The 23,664-nt window shown below is 36.7% G+C and overlaps 3 protein-coding genes and 1 long non-coding RNA gene across 4 annotated transcripts in view; 1 reads left to right on the top strand and 3 right to left on the bottom strand.

Annotated features, from left to right (window-relative positions):
* LOC105668770 (neural cell adhesion molecule 2-like) overlaps window positions 1-11,603 on the bottom strand; it is a 29,739-nt gene extending 18,136 nt beyond the window's left edge. The window contains exon 1 of the mRNA XM_012361309.2: window positions 10,084-11,603. Coding sequence (XP_012216732.1) covers window positions 10,084-10,165 — 82 coding nt within the window. The 5' untranslated portion in view covers window positions 10,166-11,603. The remainder of the gene's footprint in view (window positions 1-10,083) is intronic.
* The window catches only part of LOC136998753 (uncharacterized), a 75,836-nt gene extending 62,055 nt beyond the window's left edge, over window positions 1-13,781 (top strand). Inside the window, exon 5 of the long non-coding RNA XR_010889289.1 lies at window positions 13,711-13,781. This is a non-coding gene — a long non-coding RNA (uncharacterized lncRNA). The remainder of the gene's footprint in view (window positions 1-13,710) is intronic.
* Window positions 13,782-14,771: 990 nt separating this feature from the next.
* LOC105668772 (probable cytochrome P450 6a14) lies at window positions 14,772-19,331 on the bottom strand. The gene is made up of 5 exons (XM_012361311.2): window positions 17,638-19,331; window positions 16,598-17,123; window positions 16,309-16,530; window positions 15,964-16,215; window positions 14,772-15,747 (listed from the first exon to the last, which is right to left on the bottom strand). The coding sequence occupies exons 1-5, from the start codon at window positions 17,974-17,976 to the stop codon at window positions 15,578-15,580; spliced, it is 1,509 nt and encodes a 502-aa protein (XP_012216734.2). The 5' UTR covers window positions 17,977-19,331; the 3' UTR covers window positions 14,772-15,577.
* A 314-nt stretch (window positions 19,332-19,645) lies between these two features.
* On the bottom strand, window positions 19,646-23,139 carry LOC105668771 (cytochrome P450 6A1). The gene is made up of 5 exons (XM_012361310.2): window positions 22,551-23,139; window positions 21,222-21,744; window positions 20,777-20,998; window positions 20,388-20,639; window positions 19,646-20,280 (listed from the first exon to the last, which is right to left on the bottom strand). Exons 1-5 carry the CDS (start codon window positions 22,887-22,889, stop codon window positions 20,111-20,113), a joined length of 1,506 nt encoding a protein of 501 aa, XP_012216733.2. The 5' UTR covers window positions 22,890-23,139; the 3' UTR covers window positions 19,646-20,110.
* Between the last annotated feature and the right edge of the window lie 525 nt (window positions 23,140-23,664).

The raw sequence follows: 23,664 nt of genomic DNA, 5'->3' as shown, positions 1-23,664 counted from the left end.
ACGCGGATTAATAAAAGGACATTCGAGATTGCGTGGAACTGTAAATCTAACTGGCCGAAGTGCACGAGCATTGTTGGTTTTTCGGCCGCAATTTCGCGCGACGGTGACTGAAGGGAACGAGCGCATTAGATCCGACAGAGACTCATCGAGTCGCAAGCATGCGGAACATGCGTGTATTATAGGCGCAATTTGCGTACAGCGATATTCCGCTTGTGAGAAACCCATTAGTCGCGCTGCGGCGACACTCGCCACGGCTGAGAAAACGCAAACGCGATCTGTAATCCGTGGATTGTGCGCGATTCAAATAAAATTACTCTGTATCCGCGAGCGACGGATAACGAGATCACCGGTGAAGCTGCAGAACAGCCTTCTCGTAGAACGGCACACTGATTGCCTATTAATCCACGCCAGCGATTTTATTCAAGCACCTGTTCGCCGTAGACACTGTAACTGGACGACCGTGCGTTCAGAGGAGCAATCAACGGTTATCCGTCATCGAAATGTAACGGATAAACGCCGATTTACAGCCGTTAGTTCGAGAAAATCAACTGTGGGTTGTCGAAAAAGCGATATTAAGCACGCTTCGTTTTTTTCGGTGATCAGAAGAGATGATCATTCTTGAGGAAGGAGGAGGGGGGGGAAAGTGATAGGGTTCTTTCTTAGATAAGGATCTAACCGTTCTCCCTCTGCCTTTATTCGGGGAAAAAAAAGATTTCGCCCCGACTTTATCTCGCTCGATAGCCGCCGCGCGTTGGAATTCAGGAGCTCCCCAAATAACTCCGGGCTAGATTATGATCAAAGAGGTCCCCTCTCCCCGCGCGCGGGAGATCGTTTAAAGAACTTTCGGACGCGCGAGAAGAGTTTTACGGGTATTACGACTTAGCGCGCTTTGTGAGTAACGGCTCTTTGTCGGGGGGGGGGCGAGGACGGAGGGACGCTTGGGAAGAAGGAAATCGCAGAAATGTAATTTGCCGCGAAAGCTTGCGTAAAGACGAAGCTCGCGACACTTGCGACAAATTCACGCGTATCGGCCTTGTTATCCGCACGTGTTATCCGCGCATTTGTCGCGAGGCGAACCGAGGTGGCCGATAAAATGCAAAGCAGTAATGATGTCACGTGTACGAAGCAGATCCGTTCGAGCATTGTGCAACATTCATAGTGCATGTTTCCATCATTTCTGTTTTCGCGAGTCTCTGTACATACTCTGTACTTTTTTGTTAAAGAATCTTTTATCAGTTCCCTCTGCATATTAATTCTTGCAGCAAAAGGAATTGTGTACGCAGTATGATTTAATTCTTTCTGTATAAAAGACATACATATATATATATATATAGGTATGTATACGCTCCCTCAGAAACGTTTGTTGCACCCGCGGGGCGTATATGCATATTTTGTAACTATAAACATGTAAAAAATTTTATTACGTCTAATATTACAATTTATTTTAAAAAACAATAGTCTTATATTTAAATCTAAGTTTAGAATATTAATTTGAATTTAATTCGGAGATTTTATTTTATAATTATATAATTAACGATTAAAAGGAAATTGATGAAGTACTGAGTATTAAGGTCATAGTTTTATTAAAAAATTTTTTCAGAAAGTTTTATTTCAGATGTAAAAATACTTTCAAATATAAAAAGAAAAATAAATTGGCGTGCTATAACAACTGTAATATATATCGAAAGGATTAAGTTTTAATTAGCGTACATACTAAGCGTGTTTATTTGCAATATTTTATTTAGCATCTAGATTATATTCTAACGTTAAGAAAGATTGAAGTTATAATTACAGTATTAAAGAAGGAATTTGAAATTTTGAAGCGCCGTGGATAATATGGGTAGACGTTTACAAAGACCAATTTATTTAATCAAAAAGGCTGCCATTTGGCGAACAGCCAAATAGAAAAGCCATGAAATGTATGTAACTCCTCTTCCCCCCCCCCCCTCTGAGAAGGGAGAACGAGTCTTTAATAATTCATCAAGATTCCTATGTAAAATTAGCGCTGTTAGTATTGAATAAATTTTACCGGTTGTACCGCAGCATTGCAACGTCGCCATTCTCTGCATTATTCTAATTAGCTATAGAATGTATACTCGGTACGTGCATAACATAGCATAAATAATTGAAAACACGGAGACCGAGAGGGCGGTTTTATGCAGATATCAGGCACGACAATTATTTTCGACGATTAACGTAGTCGCCAAATACGCCGCGTAATATTTAATATCAATAAATGTCGAAATTGTAGCTGGCGTTCAGCGCGAAGAAGGTAAACTCCCTCTCGAGCATTGACAGCGCGCTAAATAAATGAAACGATTATTGTTCGGCGGGTTCCAAAATCCCTTTGGGATTTTCATCCGCGCTCCCGTTACGTTTCCGGACAACGAGCGGGTTGCATTACGCGCGCATGCAAATCTCTGCGTTTCGTTCACCGCTGAGCATATTACGGACGACCGATAAATACGTGTGATATCCGCCGGATAATCAATAGCCGAAGTGGAAACATCGCGTGATAGGAAAGTCGGTCGATGCGCGATTGTTGTACGGTTTTCGCGTTTCGCGTGCAATGAAGTATCGACTGGTCGAAATTCTGATTCGTGGCACAAGTAATCAACGCATCGGGAGAAACCTGGAGTTCGCATCCGTGACAATGTCGGTGCGTCGCTCGACGTTCGCTGTTTGATTTATTGCTGAGATGCGATTGATGGGCGACGGACAATTGACAAAATCCACCCTTCTGTGTATGTGTACGCGACAGAAACAATATTTTTACACATCTAAATGCAAATTTGTGCGCTTATCTTGATTACCAAGATGCTTTCTAGTAAACGTGTTAGTGTAATATCGCTTTTCAATGAGAATGAATATTCGTAAATATTTAAAATAAAATTCCACTTAAAATTGTAGAACAAAGTTTACAATTATCAAATCGTAAAAAGAACACTTTAATTGAGAAATGCAGTCGAAAAATGGCATACATTCCTAAAAAATTGAATTCCTTACATTCTTTATTTTCTTCCCTCTGAATAGCCCTATCGTTGGGAGAGAATCGCGGCGAAGTAGCGCATTAGTCACAGCTCGCTGGAGCTCGCGGAAAATTTTCGCCGGAAGGTTCTCCGCCGCGTACTAGCGAAAAGTTTGACCGGTCAGCCAACCAACCAGCCGGTTACGATCGTTCGTTAGCCAACCAGGACTTTGAAATACCGCGGTTTCCTGTTTTTCTCGCGCTACACATATCGCTTGGCTGTGCCGACTTATTTCGCGCTGGCGTACCAACCGAATACTGTACACCGCACCGTTGTGGAAAATAGTTCCCGCGATGTTTCTCCCGCTCTTCTCACTTTTTTTTTTTATTCTACTTTTTCCCCGCCGTCTCTCTCCGCCCGTTTTTGCCTCTCGCTTTTCAAGGCCGGATATCCTTCTCTTACGAACGAGTCATCCAGCCACGGGCTCGCTCGCTCGCTCGCTTTCCATCGTCGCGCCCGACGCTGGCTTTTCCTTTCTTTTCCGGTGCTGCGGTCGAAGCCACCGCGGCGCCGCCATTTACGCGAACATCCTCGATAATAAATCCCGTCGAGTGATTTACGAAGTATCCCCCGGCAAGCGCCCCCTCGCCCGCCCGCGGTCCGCCTTCCGGGCGTAGCCCCTGCGCAGTTTGAAAATTAATAACGCTGACGACGATAGGCGCTGTAACGCGGCTTTTATGACTCTTTGATTGCGGAATTAAATATCGTGACTTCGGTGACGTGCAATCAACAGCACGTCGGTATAATCGTCGATTATTTCTCAACACGTATGCTGCCAATTCTATTTTTTCTAAACTTCTTAAAATGCAGCCTTAAAGCGCCGACAACTGATAACTGACAGATCAAATTATATCAATTATTTCTTTATGAAAACGTATCTTCGCAATACTTAATAATTAGTCATAACATATAATATCAATAATTATATTTTAATAATTTTAGAATGCAATAAAAAACAATTATATTTAGTTGGAAATACTTGTCTTAGAAAGATTGAACATCTCGAATAAAATTTAAAAAATTTTCTTGCGAAAATATTATTTATTAGATGTGAAATGTTACGTCACATCAAGTCGATATTCCACATGTGCTGATTACGTCATAGAAGGAAAAAGGTGCAATAAAAGGATTAATATTATGCATGCGCGTTTTGTTGAACGTCGCTGCGATATTCAAGCAGTAATATGCCAGGCGGAAAATGACGTCGTCTGGCTTTTACGAGCTGAATGCGAGAAAATCGTAATATTGAGGAGGATGACATGATCTTGCATTACAAATAGAAACTGTTACGACATTGGTGCGCAAGAGACATAAGCGCAATGACACGAAAACGAGAAGCTGCAACGACGCGACGCGGAATTTCGATGCAGCGAAACTTGTCGAACGGAAGAACTTCCGATAGGCGAAACTTTTATTAAAAATTGCCTTGCAACTTTAGCTTAATATTAAATAATTTTTTGTAAGCGTATTATTTTCGTGAGTTTACGCTATTACACTTTTCCGCAAGCTATATTCCAAATTTCAACTTTTCTTCTTCTTTATTTCTCGACCACGATAAAAATGTCTTTTCAACAAAAATAATTTTCAATTACATTATAATTCCGTATTGGCAAATCGATAAAATGAACGATTCGAAGCTTTAATGCCAAGATATTTAATATTGCAAATTTTCAAACTGTAAACAGAAAACGACTGGTTATTTTAATTTCACTAGTAATACTTTTATTCACGTAAAAGACTTATGGTTTTATTTATAATTTTGCGATCGTAGAATTTTTAATATTTAAATTCAGATGCTGAATAAATCTAATAAAAATCTTTCGAGAGAAATTAATTAAAATATAGTATAGAAAAATATAATATGTAATTTGAAGTTTTTTATATATTGTTAAAGCTTAAAATGTTAAAATCTATTTTATGCAAACGTTCTGCACTTAAATTTCATCTTTGGTTTCTTCAAAAAAATGGATGCTAATTTTTTTTTTAAACACGTTGATATTAAACGCTATCTTTTTTTAATTATCATAATATTAATTCTTATTTTACTTTTATAATGTTTAACGTCAAATATTATAATGATAAAGCCTGAAAATTAAAATTTAATTAAAGTAAGATCTACTTGAAATTAAACGAGGAATAAGATTTCATTATCTGCTTGCATCTTGAAGCTTAATTTGTAAAAAGATGACTCCCGCTTTCGATTGCTTAATTAAAAATTGACATCTATTTCAGCATTTTTGTTAAGAGTTAACTTTAAATTGCACAAAGATTTCACGAGGACAGACATATTGCGATGCATTTCGCATAACCATGACAAATGACTCCATAACGATGCCTCAATATCAAAATAACTGCCCATCTTTCTAGTTCGTTCCCTAGTATCAACGATCGAGATAAATCGCGCACTTCTATGTAACCGCATATATCCACCCTGTGTGGTACAATCGCGCAGTAAAATCACCGGCAGTAAAATCGCGCTCTCTAAAAACAAAAAGAAGAAGAAAAAAGAGAGAGGAGGGAGGAACAATACGGCGTATCAAAAATACGCCTCCCCGCGGCCCGCGGCGTCACGTTCCAACTGCAGTTGCATTGCGGTTTCCGAATGGGACGAACGTGCGCGCCGCTGGGTATATGCAAACCCAGGCAAGGCGCCGTCGTGCGTCCGGACGCCCGATTCACGCTGAGCTTCCGGTTATCTGGAGTCACCGATCGTTACCGTATATTTTGCAGCGGACGTTGAAGCCCATTTTCTCTTTTTCCCCTCTGTTTTTTTGTTGTTGTATCTCTCCCTATCTCTCCCGTAACCCGCGGCGACGTGGACGCGGATGACATCCCGGCGGAGGTACGACGACTGCGCTTTCTCGATTCCCACGGCGCGCTTGTTCTCCTCACGACTGCCGCCACCACCGCCGTTGGCTGTAATTGCAGTTTCCTTTTATTTTGAGCCCGCGGCCGCAACGCCCGTGGAATACTGCCGCTTTTACCCCGTGCTTTATAAACTTCCCCGCGTCTTCTTATACGCGATATGAAACTCGAGTCGGCGACTGGCCGCGACCGCGGCGGCGGCGGCGGTGGCGCAAACGCCGGTGAAAGAATTTTAAGTTTCCATCCGCCGAAGTTGCACTTCTGCGGAATTTCAATATCTTTACCCGTAATGGACCGTTACTGCACGCATTACGCTCCGTTACGAGCGCGCGGCTTACCGCGGGGAGATCTGTAGTCGTTTAAACGCGTCCGATGCGACGCTTCGAACGTTAGCCGCAGATATTGATGGTGTTTGTAAATCAAGCGGAAAGGAACAATAGCGCTTATCATGATTTTAAAATGTATCGAATATAAACAATTTGCAATATGCAATGTATAATGATAACAATTGCTTGCTACCGAATACAAACAATTGCTTGATACTATTATTTCGAAAACTTGTACATTTACGTTTTGAACAACGTGAAAAATATTCAAAAAACTTTTATTAATTAAAATTTGTATTTGTTAAACGACAAAAATAAATAAAGTGGAAAAGTTGAAGCAAAAGTGGTTGTGCTGGCCGCTGATATTTTTCAATTGTCGCGTTAAAATTTTTTTAACGTCGATTAAATCTTTGCGCGTGATTTATGCTCACTTCTGTAAAGAATTTTGTTGGAAGATTCATTTGACTTAAGCGTCAACGTGCAGATACGCACAAACGAATGCACTCGCCTGTAATAACAATATTACATGTCTTATAATTTTTATATTTTGTAATAAACAGTCCAGAGTCTTTTAATAACTGTGACATATAGAAAAAAAAAGATTTAATGATTTATATTTGTATATCATATAAAGTCTAAAGTGAATGATTCAATCGTTCAGAAGTTATCAAAAATAGTCAACCAAGACTTATTTTAATCAAAAATTCCAGATATTTTTTTAATGGAAAATTTCAAATGCAATTACTTGTTTAAAATACATTTTTTTATCTTTACTCAGGCAAGAGATCTTCAACTTCTAATTCAAACTTTTGCAATTATTATCGCAACTGTACATACATGAAATTGCACATATATTATTGGAAACTCCACGTACTTTTATAATTTGTTTTGCTGTCAGCAATATAGAGTGTAAAGTCACCTGCTACGAAACGGCGAAGTTCACGATATATGGACGTCGTTGGATGTCTCCGATCGTAATCTATCCAGTTTAACGATCGAATAAAAATTTGATGTTCTATGTACTATGCCAATTGAGGTAGACAAGGTAGCATTACTGCGAACCGATATTAACTTTACAATCGTTCTACTTTAGTATAATCGGCGTTTAAACCATGACAAGGACGCTGGATACGTCAACGAACGAAGAATATAGCTAACATGGTTAAAATCTTATTTGATTATAGCATCGTTTATTTGTTTTTCGAATACTTTGAATGCTGTTGACCAATCCGAACGCCCAAGAACAAAGTTTCAATAGTTTAATCATACAGCACGGCACATCAGAATTGTTCAATATTTTATGTAACAAATCTTAGGAGATTTAAAAAATGCGTCAAAATAATTAAATTAATATGAATTATTGAAATTTGTTTTTGTGATCGAAAATCAGAGAGGTGTAAGAAATGCAGAATGGTGTGAAATGATCGAAGCCGTGATTTTGGCAACGATTTTACACTTCGATGTTGAATTGTAGGTATCCTTTATTTCGTAGTTCTTTGTTCCATAGCGCGCTTTACACAACTCTTTAATTATAAAAATTCCAGTAAAATTCAGTTCAGTAAATTCCCAGTAAAAAAAGATCCAATTTCCAGTAAAATAATTTTATTTTTTGCATGCTTTTTTCCTCCCGTATACAAGTCATGTCCTCTGCTTTTCTCCCCGTGTGCATTCAATTCAACAGAACCAGAACAACAGAGCGTCCGAATCTACAGCGTACATACCATAACCGCGTTTGTGTGCGCGCGTTACTCGCGGAAGGGGGTCCATTGGGTTGGTTCCTGATATACACGGAAATTCGAGGGGGGTGGGAAAATGGGGGTTGGCACGGCGGGGGTGAGAGGGGTGAGGAAGGGTGCATGCGGCGGCTTTGATTTTCAGCCCACGATACGCTACTGCCAATTATTCAGCGTACACGTTGGGCCCATTGTGAATCTGTCGAGAGATGGTGGTCGATTACTGCATCCGAAGTGGAGCCGTTATGTCAATTTGCATAATGCATCGATTAAATAAACGGGTTGCGGTCCTGTCCGATGTCGTAGAGCACGACGGTGGCGGAGGGCGCGCCCGCAAAACAACTATTGACAGGCGGCGAATTCCCGAACGCCGCTCACGTTCCGTGCGTGCGTCAAAATTAATGCACGCCTGCCTCTTCTTTTTTTTTCCCTGACCGATCGCGCGCACGCGACGCATAGCACGGTGCGCGCCATAACGATTATGAGGTTGTCGGCGATGTCATTACGATGACGGTCGCGCCAACTTGTCCTTCGCCATTAATTAGCGGGCATAAATCGCGACCGCGTCGCCGCCTGAAATTTCGTCGTGTCCTTTTACGCGTGTGCTATAAATCAGAGGACACGTCATTTGTCGCTCCGTCGTGCATCGGCCCGTATAACGCCGACATATCGGATTACCGAATAAATTCCCGTCTTGCTCGATTTAGTTTTGCATTTAATGCCCTATTTGTTCAAGCCGTTGTTATATGATAATTGCGGCACGACCCAACGACATGTTCCGTCGATGCAATAATTTTAGACGACAATCGGCGAATCGTACAATTAATGCTTGTTTATTGCTATCATTGATGTGCATCTGCGCGATATGCGCGTAAAAAACCTATGCAATAATATGATTAGGTGATAGTTTCTATCTCTAATATAGAGATAGACAATCTTTTTTATAAAAGTTTAAAAAATCCGACAATTAATGTTTGCCCTATTTGAACATTGAATTGAAAAGAATGAATCAAATAAAAACCGGGCTCTCTTTTGTCTTCGGATAACTGGTTGAGTGGCCTAGTTGCCGCACGTCGCATACTTTTCGTTTAATAGACGAAAATGGGTGCTGTGATCTTTTTTTTCAGAGACACAGTCATGAAACAGTCCACTATAGTTGACTTTGTTAATTAATCCAATTATCGTCGTTTATTCAAGCGCTTATAGTGTCTGTCAAAGTTCTGTGCGCCGGACTATTGGATACGGTCGACAGTGTGTGACGAAGAGAAAGTGTTTTATCTGCCATACAATTGTGCGCGTCTCTTCAGAAACATTTATTTCAATGTTTTCTCTCCTGCTCTCTCGCATCACGCGAAACATTTAATCAAAGGTTAAGGATTCGATATTATATTACAATTTTAATTTTCTCCGTGATACATACTTTTAAATACTTATATATAATATATAGAGAATATTAAAATATTTTTATTAGAATTTAATTATATATATATATATAACCACAATTTTTATTATTTTTTATTTCAAATATTTTAATAATTAAAAAGCTTTAATTGATAATATTATCCATTAAATTGAATTTTAATTGACGGACGCTCACAATTTAAGAACAGTTTATCGAGAATCAAAGTTGATTTTTATCGACAGAAGTCGACACTAATATTTTATTAGAGAAAATTAATCATCTATTATTTGCATGTCACTACACCACCATGTCACCTGGCATCCATCGGTTCATTACTCTGCATTGTGATATGGGGAATCGATACAAGCATCGATATAAGCGATCTTAATGCAAGCACGTAAATATTTTCCACTATGTTGAAAGCGGGGGGGAATATTGCAAGCGTAAACATTTTCCCCGTTGCCTGCGAAAGCAACGGCGATACTTAGCCTTAAACGTGCCAGGCGTGTACAAGCGATAACGGAACTTTGGTGAGAACATAAACCGGAGCAGAGGAAATGTTAGAACAAGAATAAAAGTACCTTCCGATCCGGACCAATTATTTGTTTCTCCAATCCCATTAACGGACGCAAGCGAAACGAGAGCTCGTCTCTCGCAATTACATATTATTCTTTATTCTTTTCTCTCGCGAGGAAAAAACTTGTGAGTCTTTTTTTTCATTCACTTACGTGGCTCGTCGATGTCGCCGAGCAAAACTTCCGCCACGACGAACCGGGCCAGCAAGCTCATCAGCAAAAGCATCCTCTCCATTGTAAGCGGAATGAATCCTTGCTCTTCCACCCGTCCCCCCGCCTGCCCGTGCAGATACCGTCCTCCTTAAATCCCGTGCTTAAGTCGGAAGCCAACGCGGCTGATACCTTTCAATGAGACAAATCCTCGGAGATCCGTCAGGTCGTCCGGAATCTCGGCTCTAATGTACGCATCTCGTTGTTAGACGCGAAGGACGAGAGAGTCCGTCGCATCGATTCGACCCGGCGCCCGAGTCCTCTCCGCAACGGCCGATTTTCACACACACGGCGGTCACGCCGCCGATATAAAACGTCCGATATACACTTTTAACGGTAACGAGCGAGGCAAGACGGGGGCTCGACCTGCGCTTTGAAACGAAGAGGCTTAAGTGCAGTTCACGGAGCACGCAAGGTACTATTAGCCGGTAGACTCTCGACGTAAAACTGAGGATTACAGGTAAGTCGCGCGGCTTCTTAAGGGCGCGATATACATTACGCGCGTTATTTATGTACGCAAACTTCAGCGTCGTTTAACGGGGTTACTCGATCGGGTAATTGTACATTCTTGCACAGTCTATTGGCGTTCACTTCATACACCACTAAGCCTCACGCGCGCAAATGATCCACCGCTGGCTCCTCCGTCATCGCTCGACAACAATGACGTAATGATGTTTTCGAGAACGTGGGACGGAAGAATCGATAAGTTAGGTGACACTTCGTATCGTTGTATCGCGCGACAACATCGAGCGTTCGTTATGGGGTGATGTTACGGGCTATCGCCGCCGTATCTCGCACACGGAAACATTTTACGTTGCACTCTGATATATTGGGACTACCGCCCACTCTCCTCATTACGCATCCGTCATCCTCCGCGAGCTTCACGCTGCTCCGCTCTTGATAATTATAGTCGCGCAAGAAGAATAAGAGTGTTCAGGCGGAAAATCCGGAAGCATTTGCATTCTCTAATCACTCGGATCGATCGGCGGATTTATTAATCGATCCGGTGAGATTTCAGGTACAGACGGAAATGATCGATTGCCAGAGAGAAATTACTTATCTACGCGTTATGCTATCTATTTATTGGTGAAAAATATATAATTTATTTTCTTGAGAGAAAGTGTTACAGTCGCATAATCCCGTTACCAAATCACACTTCGGGTCAGTAGCCCACGGTGGCGAATTCGTGCCAAGTTCCTTCTGGGACGCGTATAGCACCGCATGAAGGTCGTCCACCTCCGCTGTGCCGGAAAGAATCGGTCTCGCGGATACACTTGTCACTGTGGATCGCGGCGAAACCACGAGATCAGCCGATTTCGAACCAAATCACTCGCGCGAAGGGATCGATGATCGGATCAGCGCTATGGTCCTAAACCGATCGACCGAAATGCGAATCCCTGCTTAGGGTGGAAGGCGCGCTCACTGCTGCGTTGCGGCAGGCCTACTGACGGAGTCGTCGGAGCTTTCGGCTCGACTCGGTACGGCTCGTGCAGGTCCGTCACCCTCCGGTGCGGCGGCCGCTTAAAGCGCCCGCCGATCACTTTTCATCCCCTTCGCCGTTCTCGCGCCCGGCCTCGTCCTACTCTAGGACGCGCGCACCCCCAACACTTCGCGAATCGGCGAACGACTAGAAAACGACTGCTGTCGCTGAAAAGCGTTGGGACCGCGAGCGCTGCGGAATAAAGGGAACCGCGTGTCATTTGTATTTAGCTTGTAGTCCGAAAAGAGGTGTGAAAAATGAGGGTCCAGCTTTCGGGACCAGCATTCTGCGTGCTGGTGTGGTTGACAAGTGGAAGAAGTGATATTCCGGCGTGCACGAATGGAATTAGGTATAGCGGAGAAAAATAGATGTACAAAATTGTACAAAATTTACAAGAGAATCTAGCCTTTCCACTTGTAACATCGTGAATATTGATATTTTTTGCCTCTTTGGTCTTCTATCGACATTCAAGATACTTGATCATTCTTCAAAATTGCATTCGAGTTCGGTTTCTGAGTGTAGAGAATGGTGTAGAGTTATACACATGAGCATTTCTTTTAATGTTTAAAGCGGCATATCATGCGTGCGAAACACATGGTGGACAGGAATGTATATTACATGAAGTACAAAGCATTTTGTAAAGCTCTTTGTGTGTCTCGCAAAATAACAATTGCGCGACTAGTACCGTCAAAATGACACGGTACGTTGCACTCCGGTGTCTGATCAATCACGTCTGTAACTACTTTGTGCGCGCCACTCTCTTTTTCTCTTCGACTAAAACTAGATTTATCGTAACTCGCTTATCTATTATATAATGTACTATATGAAATTTGGAAAGAAAATAGCAAATGTTATCTACAAGCGAATTATACGAAATAAAATACTCAATGAAAATTTGTTAAAATATTAGCACAATCTGTAAGATTTGTTTGAAGTAATGATATCGTATTTAAAGTGGCCTTATAGATTTCCGAGACGGTATTGATTCTAAATTCTCACAATGCTGTCATACACTATTGACCGAGAGACAATTGCATTGATATAAATATTGAATGAAAATGAACAATACAAAGAGATGAAATATAATACACGATACATCAATACGTTATGATGTACATTGTTGAGCACGCTTAATAAACGACGAATGGATTTGTCGAGGTAATTATCGCATTATATTGATAGTAATAAATTAATACAAAACATGTTGTATCGTGAGCATACTTGAAAAGTCACGTACATGTGATATAGTTTTTTAATTTTCCACCAAATAATCTTTCATATCCACGTATCCCAATATACTGCGCGAAGCTTTTTACATGCGCTTTGTGTTGCAGTAAAATGTAACAATTCAAAAAAATGACAACTGTCAATGTATAAAAGCGCGAGTATTAAAAGCTAAAAATTGAATTACAGAACAAGCCGGATTTAATTCGTGCAACCCGCGGGCAGTGAAAGTGATTTACGTGTACGTCGGCTAACCAAAAAAGTCACACATGTGTACACACGCCGAAACGCACTGCATTGGCATGGATATTTAAAATTCGAGAATATAACTGGAAAAATGTAAAATGTTAACTTTTCGTCAGCTGCCTCTTTTATCTTTATTTTAAAATTTTACAAAATCTGTATTGCATTGAAAACGACACTGAAATGTTTTAAATCGACGCAATCATCTCACGTCAAAGAAATTTTTCAAAAATTGCATTGTTGGATGATGAATCGACAATTTTGCCCAAGCGGTACTTAACGTCATATTTTTACGCCGAACTATTTAACATCATATTATACACCGAATAGATACATCAGCATCGCGTTTAGCGTAATTATGGTGTACTAACTAAAAGCGCAATAAGATATTCAAGACGGAAGTTTATTGCTGCTGCAAGTTTCTAAAACGCAATTGTAGAGGAATGATGTTCGAAATATTACTCTTGCAGAATCCCGAATAAGATTAATAATATTATAAAATTAATATCAGATTTATATTTGTAATAATACGAAACTGTTAAAAAACTCTAACTGTTGTTAAATAATATTAAATATTTTTGTTTTTGAGATCTTTGCAAAATATTGCTTTATACAATTTCTAGAGTCGACTCCGAAAGGAAGATAGTATCAACGTCAAAGATAATGTATTCACTGACATATCGTTCTTTATGAATCGCTCAGGATCAAAGACCTCTGGATCAGGATAGATGTCAGAAGTGAGATGAATTGCGTATACAGGTATCCATATCTGCTGTCTCTTACAAATGTGTACTTTTATTCCAGAAAAGGTACTATCTGCGACTGCACGTCTCATAAGATATCTAACTGGCGAATGTTTTCCAAGAACTTCTAAAATAAAAAAAAAACAAGAATAGATTTTCTCTCGTTTAACTGGCAAATATCTTTAATTTAATCTTATCTCCAACTTAATTTATCTTCAATTTTTAACAGTTTGAAATGATAAAACGTCGTATTTTTGAATATATATATAATTCATCCCATTTATACTTTTATATATTTTTTTAAATTTATATTCGCCGCAAGTTTTTTCAGCTCATTCATGATTTTCTTTCTGAGCGGCTTTTACGTGCGCGAGTTTGTAACTAATTTGCGCAAAATGTGGCTTATCCTCATGTAGAACGCGAAGAAGCCAGCAGAAAAAATGTGACATACTTTATCCGTCATTTCTGGGGGAAAAAAAAATAAAACTTTAACCACACACGCAAGTTAAGCGCAAATTAATTTCATACTCTGTTTAGGAGTTTCTGCGAGTTTTTCTTCAGATCTATAAGTATACTCGTGAACTCATGTTTGACCAAGTTATTCTTTCATCTATACTCAGTGATGCTGATAACTTTCTTGTTAAAGTGCTCGACGGTGTAACATGATCGATCAAATAATACCCGATATAATCGTAGAGCCACTGCAGCCAGCTTCTCAAGCTTTCTCTAAAACACAACTTCGAACTTAATGTTCTGTACCTTTTTGCTATTCACAAAAACTCATCGTTGCTCATTGTATTCAAATTGATATTGCTAAAAAGATTATACATATCAAACTGCCAATCTTTTCGTTTATGTGTCTCTCTTGATTAGAAAAATAGAAAAATTTTAAATGAGAGCATTCTTTATAAGGGCAAAATTTTTCACTTCTTTTTTGACTATTTTTATTTATTTATTTTACACTTTTTTCAAGAAATCAAAATATCTTTCTGAATAAAATTCTTTTCATATTGCCGATAATCGACAGGAACGCTAGTGTCAAAGCACAATTGAATTGTGCTTTACGTACTGAATATAACATTACACTCCAAAATGAGCGCAAAACATCCGAATAAGATGTTTTAAATTCCGTATATTATCGTGGTCGTCATTGATCTCCTTTTAGCAGCATCTAATCTTCGTCACTGGTTTTTATCCGAACGCAAAGTTAGTTGCGCAACCACGGTTTTAAAGCCGTAAGATTTTATAAGATAAAGAAAACTATAAGTCATTATCATAAAACTTTTTAATGCTTTGTTTTACGCTCGTTGTTATTATGTATGGAATAGAATACAGCATTGTGCAAACAAATGATAATATATGTGGAATGTTTAAAGAATTTATTATCTAAATAAATAATAAATTGTTATTGTTTTCCAATGTAATCTCTTTTAAGTCTGGCATACTTGTTTCAATACAGAAACAGAGAGACAGAGTGAGTGTCTTTTTTATAAGATAATTTATTGAGATCGGTAAATGGTCTTTTGTTGCTACAATAACATCATTATTCGAAGAAAATTTTGTTCAAGTCAGGTATTTTTTAGTTTTAGAAGAAAAAATATCTTTCAATATTTATAATATTGAAATATAGGTAATTGAATATTGTTTTATTTAACATATCTATAACATTGCAAAACAAAATATATTAGTTATTTATTATATTAGTAAATAAATATTATTATGGTTAATGTACGATATTATATGTAAATCAATCATGATTAATTTTAGTAAATTTCAGATACATGGAACTCGGTGAAAGTAGAAACGAACGAGGTTGATTTGTGGCTTGTGAGCCACTTTCCTCGCATACGTCCAGTTTAAAGTTTCTTATTATTCTCACTATGCCAACTTTAATCTCATATGTTCCAAAACGAGCACCTAAAAACATTTCATTTGTTGAATATTAATACTTGAGTATTTTATGCATATTTTTTTTATTTTGTTTCTTTTTCTACATTTTGTAAAATTTATGGATATTGAACTGCTTAAAATGCTTAGTTTTAATTCGTATATATATATAAATGAGATTGTTATGTATAATAATAAAATATCTCCGTCTTCTGAACGAAACGAAGAACTTTATCGACGACTTACCGATGCAGTTTCTCGAACCTGTTCCGAACGGCAAATAGTACATCGAGTCTATTAGCTCAGTATTGCCCATGAATCGCTCAGGATCGAAGACTTCTGGATTACAAAAGATATCAGGATCATGTTGAAATTGACGTATCGGTATCCATATCCGCTGCCCTTTACGAATGCGCAATTGTTTTATTCCGGAAAAAGTATAATCTGTGACCGCATGTCTCATAATGTGCGTGACTGCTGGATGCTTCCTCAAAGTTTCTAAAACGAAAAAAAAGAAGAAAAATTTACTTTATCTTGCTTAACTAGCGGTATCTACAAAATATAAAAGTATAAAATGGCGAAACATCGTGCCTTTGAAAATCGCATCTAGATAACTCATCCTTTTTATACTCTCGTACTCTATCGCGCCGCCAGTTTTCTCAAGCTCGTTTGTGATCTCCTCTTTGAGCTGCTTCTGTATATGTGGATTTAAAGCTAACTCATGCAAAATATGGCTCATCGTTGTGTAGGATGTAAAATAACCAGCGACGAACAATATGAAAGCTTGCGCGACAAGAATCTCGTTTGTCAATTCTGCAAAATGCGAAATTATTGTTAGCTGTTACATTTAGAGCTGAGCTTAACTTTTTATCTGTTGTACCCAGTTCAGGGAGCTTCTCTGGATGTTTCTTGAGATCTACAAGTATGTCTGCAAAGTCATGTTTGATTGCATTGTTCTTCAGTCTATATTCGATGACATTGGTGACAGTTTGCATAAAGTAGGCATTAACGTCGTGTGGTTGCAAATAATATCCGATAAAATTGTACAGCGACGGCAACCATCCTCTTATGAATTCTCGCAGAAAACCTTTCAGATTAGGTTTCATCAACTTTTTCATTATTCGCAAAAATTCGCACTCTCCATCATTCAATATGTGCAAATCAATGCCAAAGAAGCAAGTACCAATTACGTCTCCAGTGTACTTGGCCGTGATCATATGACAATCGACGATGCTTTCTTTCGATATCAATTGATCCAGATATTGTCCAAACTTATTCGAACACTGCACCATAATGTGAAACATTTGCTTCAATTTGCCGGACGAAAAAATAGGCGAAACCTTAGTTCTTAACGGCCGCCATCGCTTGCCTTCAACACTGAAAATATTGACGCCGAATAGGTCTACCTAAAAAGAAATAATAATTGGTTATGTTACCTTGTAAAAATTTGCTTTTTTATTTTGTAATCAAACTTGTAGAAAAAATACAATTAATATAAAATTTTTTTCTTTAACAAAGCAATATCATAAATGTTGAGAATTTTATGATGTGTTCTTTGAAATATGTTGATAAAATCTAAAATATATTTGTTACTACATATATGCAAAATTTAGAAATTACAAAATTATAAAATTTATCAACAAAAAACTTATATTTAGAATCATAATTTTCGTTATTTGAGTTTTTATTTCTTAATCTCTAAACACGCGCACAAAAAAATGATGTATAGATTTTTATGTTTAACATATTTTGAGGTGTAAATTAATTTTATTTGTGACATATTCTTTACAAGTAAACACTAATTAAAATTTTTGACGATATTTGTAGTTTTGTTAACTATATACTGTTTGGTAATTATACACTTGGATAATTTTATTTTATTTTTACAATAATAGAACAAAAATAATCTAAATTGCCTACCCTTTCGTTTGAATCTACTCCTCGGTCGATGAAAACAGAGAAATCTTTAATTAAAATGTCTTTTATAAGCACGGGATCTTTCACTATCAAAATAGGCTCGCTGCCCCAGTGAATTCCTATTAGTGATTCTCTTTTGTATTTCTCATAGACTTCTTTCAAATAAGTACTTAGAGATATCTTCCCAAGTATAATTCTGCCAAAATTGCCAACAATCGGCAACGGTGCTGGCCCTTTCACATCGCGGACTTTCCAATAGTTGTACTTTACTGTGATATAATAATACACTATCAGAACGAATGCAACACATCCGAGTAAAATACTATAGTCTCCGTACACCATCGTAGACGTCACTAATCTTTTTTTAGCAGTACCCAATTTTTTTTATTAAATTATTATTTTTATCCAAAAAACGAGGTCAAATTTGTCAATGATTCGTTGCTTCACTGTGCACTAAACTGTAATCACCATTTGATGTTAAGACCATTTGACAAATTATATGAGATAAAATATTTGTCTGAATAAAGTGCAGCGAATCTCTACTTTTAAGATTCTAGACAACACAGATAAAAATTTATAGAATACAAACACATATAGGTGACGTTTTTATCGTAAAAACTGACTCAGTAAAATAATGTTAAATTTGTGACTCTTTGCATTATAATAATATATTAATGTGCAACATTTGAAGCACTTGAAGATCTTGAATAAAGTTCTTGAATATAGTTCTTGCACTATTATTATGCATTATATTACCATTACTTCTTTATCTTATCATCATATGTAATGTTTTACTTGTAAGACAGAAGACATTCATTATGCTAAAATGATAACATTATCTTTTATATACACATGTTTCAAGATAAGTAATCAGTGTATTTTTTTTAGTTTACTTCGAATGACGCTTTAAAATAGCTACATTTTGCACAAATTTTATTTTTATAATAGTAAAAATTGTATCTACAATTTTTTTAAACCTTAGTATATTTTAAAATGGTGCATAATCACAATTTATACTTTATAATCTTTTAAGATTACCTCTTCTATTGCAAAAATTTCAATTTTAGTTTGCATTATAAATATTAATTTAAAAATAAGTAAAAAAATATCACGCATAATGCTGTTTATAACTATTTCCGATGTTGTAGAAAAAATAAATTGAGTGATTTGAAAATATCAAGACGTAATTTTAAGTTATTTTTTTTTAGCAATAAATTTTGTTAAGAATATAACAACTTTATGTTTTATATTTTTTTAAATAATTTTGCAAATATAAGCGCAGTTGAATAGTAATTAGTACATATATCAAATAACAGCGCAATAAAATTTGATATTATAATTTACCAATTAATCACTAAAAATATTATATATTTCTTTTCTTCTTTCTTCAAATAGATATATCACGAACAAAACTTATACAAAATGACAATGATCTGAAAAAGATTAGTAAAATATGTGCTGTATTATTATTAACTTCTTAAAACATACTATTATCGGATATTGTTGTATGATATTGTGTAACGCAATTAATAATTAATGGTAATTAATGGATAAATACTGATAATTGTATTCATTGTTCTATATTTGTTGTGATTATGATCAAATAACGATAAGAATTATTATAACTTTACCGAAATATTCTTTCGTTTCTCTTTTAGTATTACGTAAGAATTTTTATAAATAATTTCCGATATAATAGTAATGTAAAGAATTAAAGAATATTGTTAAATTACAATTAAAATTACCATTAACATTTTTTTCCTGAATTCTTTTTTATATCATTATTGCATAATGCATATGTATAGTAATGTATTATAGTATGCGCATATTAATTAATTAATTAACATCCATAATTATATTTATTATGTGTGTGCTGATTGTAATAAAGAGTAAACAGTAGTGTAATAATACTTGCATAAATACCCGTCAACAGAACCAAATGTCAAATTATCAGTAATTTTAATCTCCTTTAACGCGTCATTATTACATTATATTAATATTTTATACGTCGTAACATATCAATAGATTTATTTTTGCAAATCAACTGTACGTAATTAATACGAAAATTAACACGAGAATATATAAATGAATAACAGATGACGAGATGATCGAATCTTTGACTTATTTCGATCTTTCGAACACAAACATGTCACTGTCAGTTGGCAATTGGATTATCATCTTGTTTAATCAGTCTCGTGCTATGAACCATTTTAATTAAACATCTAATTTTCGAATATAGTTTGTTTATTATGTGAGTATAAGTGTGAATAATTCAAACACCGCGCACATGCTGCAAATATCGCGTAGTATATCAACACTCCAGTTAATCTTAGACGTAACTATTTTTTACGTAAATTTGATTAGTCTCGCATAATTAATTATCTTAGTGTTACATTTCAACTAATATTCTTCACTATTATGGAAGTATCTTATATAACTACTATTTTATGTAACATATAAAATAGAAATTATTTTTTTAGGCAAGTCTAGTTAATTTTACGTATATGCCGTGATTTGGTTGCAACATCATAATGCTCAATGGATGATTAACAATTGGCATTTGAGTTTTCTCACAAACATCTATCTTGTAATTCATCAGAACTTTTATGAGGCCAATTTTCATTTGATTAATGGCGAATCTTGCACCTGAAAACACACCATTAATAAGTTGTGCACATAATCTTGTTCCAAGAAAAATTCTTTTTAATTTTATCGAAACAAATTATCTTAAGATAGAAAAAGATTAGAATTACCGATACAGTTTCTTGGACCATCTCCAAAAGGTAGATAATGCATGGAGTCCCTCTGTGCTACATTGTCATCGCTAAATCTTTCTGGATCAAAGATATCCGGATTTGGATAAATATTCGGATCATTCTGAATAGCATAAATGGGTATGAATACTTTTTGTCCTTTCCGTAGGGATATTTTAGTATTTTCAAAAGTATAATTTCTTATAGTTTTCCTCGAAAGATACATCACTGGTGGATATTTTCTAAGAGTTTCTGTAAAATAATATAAACATCTAACTTAGCACAAATACAAAAATGAATCCATTTATCGAAGCTAGACGCAAATAGTTTATGAAAATTCTGATTTTTATCGAATTATTAAAGAATTTTTTCCTGAAGCACGGACAGACCTTGGAAAATTTTATCCAAATATTTCATCTTTTTGAGATTATCATATAATATTACTCCATCAGCGCTGCTGAGAACTTCTCTAATCTCCTCTCGAACTTTGTCTTGAATCACCTGATTCAGCGCCAGCTCGTACATCGCATTACTCATTGTAGTAGAAGACGTTTCGAAGCCAGCCGCGAAAAATACCATTGCTTGAGCAGCGATAAACATATCCGTTACATCTATAAAAATATTTCATTTTAGTCAGCCGTTGATTATAATTTTTAAGCTATTATCTTAACGTCTATAATCATCTTTTATCTACAAATATTATCTTTTATCTAAAATAAACATTTTTAGAATATTTCTATGCATGATAAAACTAAGACCGAATAAAGTGCATTTGAAACTTGAAAAATTAAGTCACGAAGAAGAGAGAAATGTAAAGAATATTGTTATTCTTACTATTTTCGCCCAATTTGTCTGGATTATCCTTGAGATCTATGAGCGTATCAACGAAATCATGCCGGCATACATTGTTTTGCTTTCGATAATCGATGGTATCCCGGGTAAGGTCTGTCATGAATTGGTTGAGATCATGATCATCTATAATATGTCCAAAGTGCTTGAACAACCACGAAAACTGTCTCAATAAGTTTCTAATCGCGGTCTTTAGATCGTTGCGGAACATCATACGACCCATTTCGTGGAAGCGGTTATTCTCCTCTTTCAGCGCGTTGATTTCGATGCCGAAAGCGCACGATCCGATCACGTCGATGGTGAATTTAGCCGTCAGATTCCGGCATTCGACGATCCCGTCTTTGGGTATTATCTTGCTCATGTAGCTCTCGAAGTGTTCCGAACAGTTCAGCAACAAGTGAAACATGTCCTTCAACTTTCCGGACGTGAAGATGGGCGAGAGTCGCGTTCTTAATGGTCGCCATCTAACAGCGTCGAGTCTGAAGAGGTGCATGGACAGGGGTTCGGCCTATAAATTATACATCAGTGTATCAGAAAGTGGGAATTACGTTAGAAAATTCCCCCTCGAAGTTTCTGTGTGATCAACGCCTACCCGGAAACTTATACGTCAATCCAACTTCACACTAGACAGCCTAAAGAGAAAGAGAGAGAGAGAGAGAGAGAGAGAGAAAGAGAGAGAGAGAGAGAAAGAGAAAGAGACTTTTGACATCATACTTAAAATTTTCTAATAATAGCTTATATATAGCTTTTTTATCGTGATATATATTTCAAGACAAAAGAGAAGAAAAATTGATAATTTCTAATAATTACTAAAAATATACTTTTATTAAATGTTATCATATTTTATTCTATTACATTTTTATTATATTTTATAACATTTCTATTTTTAATATTTTTCTATTTTATAATTTGGACAAGGAAAAGTTGTATTGTGAAATATATGTTGCAGCCGATCGTATGCGCATTTTTTTTTTTTTTTTTTTACAAGAGTGTAAATTTTTGCAAACCAGAACTGGAGCTCGTCGCCGCCTTTTGGCCGGCTTCTGAAAAGCTTGCACTCTGTCTCGCACGTCTCACATCTTTCTCTCTCTCTTTCACTTAACGACTCGTGTCTCTCACGGTTTCACATTCAGCGCTCGACTCTCTAACATCTTACTACCGAATCTCTTGCGCGTCTCGCCCGATCGATTTTCTTATTAACGATAATAATTCTAATGGATCAACAATAATGCCTCTCGATCGATTCGATTGAATTTGCAAATCCTCACATGATTACAATTAAGTATTGCCTATATATGCAAAGTGCAAATGTACCTTTTCAAAAACTATCAGCCTTCGTTCGGGAAAGACGGAGAAGTCCTTAATCAACACCTTTTTGATGAATTCAGTATCCCTCAGAACAAGAATAGGTTCTCCGTGCCAAAACATACCCACTATTGGTTCTTTCGGGAATTCCTCGTAAACATCTTTCAAGACATCACCCAGGGATCTTTTGCCGAGGATGAATTTGGCGATATTGCCGAAGAACGGGATCGGTTTCGGTCCATTGACACCGCGCGACCTCCAATAATCGAAGTCGGCAGTAAGATAGTAATAAAGTAAAAACAAAATCGCCACGCAACCGCAAAGAATTTCGAATGCTCCCGCTGCCATTGTGGTTAATCGATCACTTCGACGATGAAAATGCTTTACTATAGTCCAGTTGTACAATAATTCAACTCACAATAGACTTTATCAGCAAGTTAAAGAAACAGATAAATAGTGCAAAACATAAGTTGTGTGACTATAGTAGTGAGATAGTCTTTTAGAAAGAAATTGAAGTGCGGTATCTGTCACGAGTGTTAATAGAGAGAATCTACGTCAGAAATGTTACACAATGTACGACTGTTGAAAACGTTCTATATTTTATATCACAATCTAAGAATGATGGCGCATGATCACTTCGAGATAGTCTTAGGAGGGGGAAACGAGATATGACACAAGACACGAAAGAAGACAACATAATTTCGGTATATATCAGTTTTTCAAAAATTATCGGGATATTTTTAACGAATATTATTATTAAGTACTTACTTTTGCTTTATCTACTGATATGTAAATCATAAAACAACAGACGATTAAAACTTTTTATTATGTAATCATTAGCTTATGTATGTAAGCGTACATACATTTATCTTGAAAGTAAACGAATTGTACATGATTTATCTCACCATTTGTGCAAGCAAAATGTGTGTTTCTAAATAAAATGTGTGTCTCTAAAAGACTATCTCACTGCTATTTCACACGACTTATGTTTTGGACTATTTATCTGTTTCCTTAACTTGCTGATAAAGTCTATTGTGAATTGAACTATTGTAAAGCGTAAAAATGAAAATAAAAATGAATTTCTAGTGTGAAACGTCTCGATGCTAAACTTCGACTTATATTT

This window comes from Linepithema humile, chromosome 3 (assembly GCF_040581485.1).
Source record: "Linepithema humile isolate Giens D197 chromosome 3, Lhum_UNIL_v1.0, whole genome shotgun sequence".
Classification (NCBI taxonomy): domain Eukaryota; kingdom Metazoa; phylum Arthropoda; class Insecta; order Hymenoptera; family Formicidae; genus Linepithema; species Linepithema humile.
Note: the sequence above shows the minus strand (reverse complement) of the source record. Positions and strands in the feature narration are given on the sequence as shown.

What these genes read in the sequence shown, in the direction of transcription:
- LOC105668772 (XM_012361311.2), bottom strand. Translation starts at nt 17,976, where the DNA reads ATGGTGTACGGAGACTATAGTATTTTACTCGGATGTGTTGCATTCGTT. An exon ending in GAGTAGATTCAAACGAAAGG is followed by an intron (nt 17,124 to 17,637) that starts GTAGGCAATTTA and finishes ATTTCTTTTTAG; the next exon opens with GTAGACCTATTCGGCGTCAA. An exon ending in AGAGAAGCTCCCTGAACTGG is followed by an intron (nt 16,531 to 16,597) that starts GTACAACAGATA and finishes CGCATTTTGCAG; the next exon opens with AATTGACAAACGAGATTCTT.
- LOC105668771 (XM_012361310.2), bottom strand. Translation starts at nt 22,889, where the DNA reads ATGGCAGCGGGAGCATTCGAAATTCTTTGCGGTTGCGTGGCGATTTTG. An exon ending in GGCTGATAGTTTTTGAAAAG is followed by an intron (nt 21,745 to 22,550) that starts GTACATTTGCAC and finishes TATAATTTATAG; the next exon opens with GCCGAACCCCTGTCCATGCA. An exon ending in TTTGGATAAAATTTTCCAAG is followed by an intron (nt 20,640 to 20,776) that starts GTCTGTCCGTGC and finishes ATTATTTTACAG; the next exon opens with AAACTCTTAGAAAATATCCA.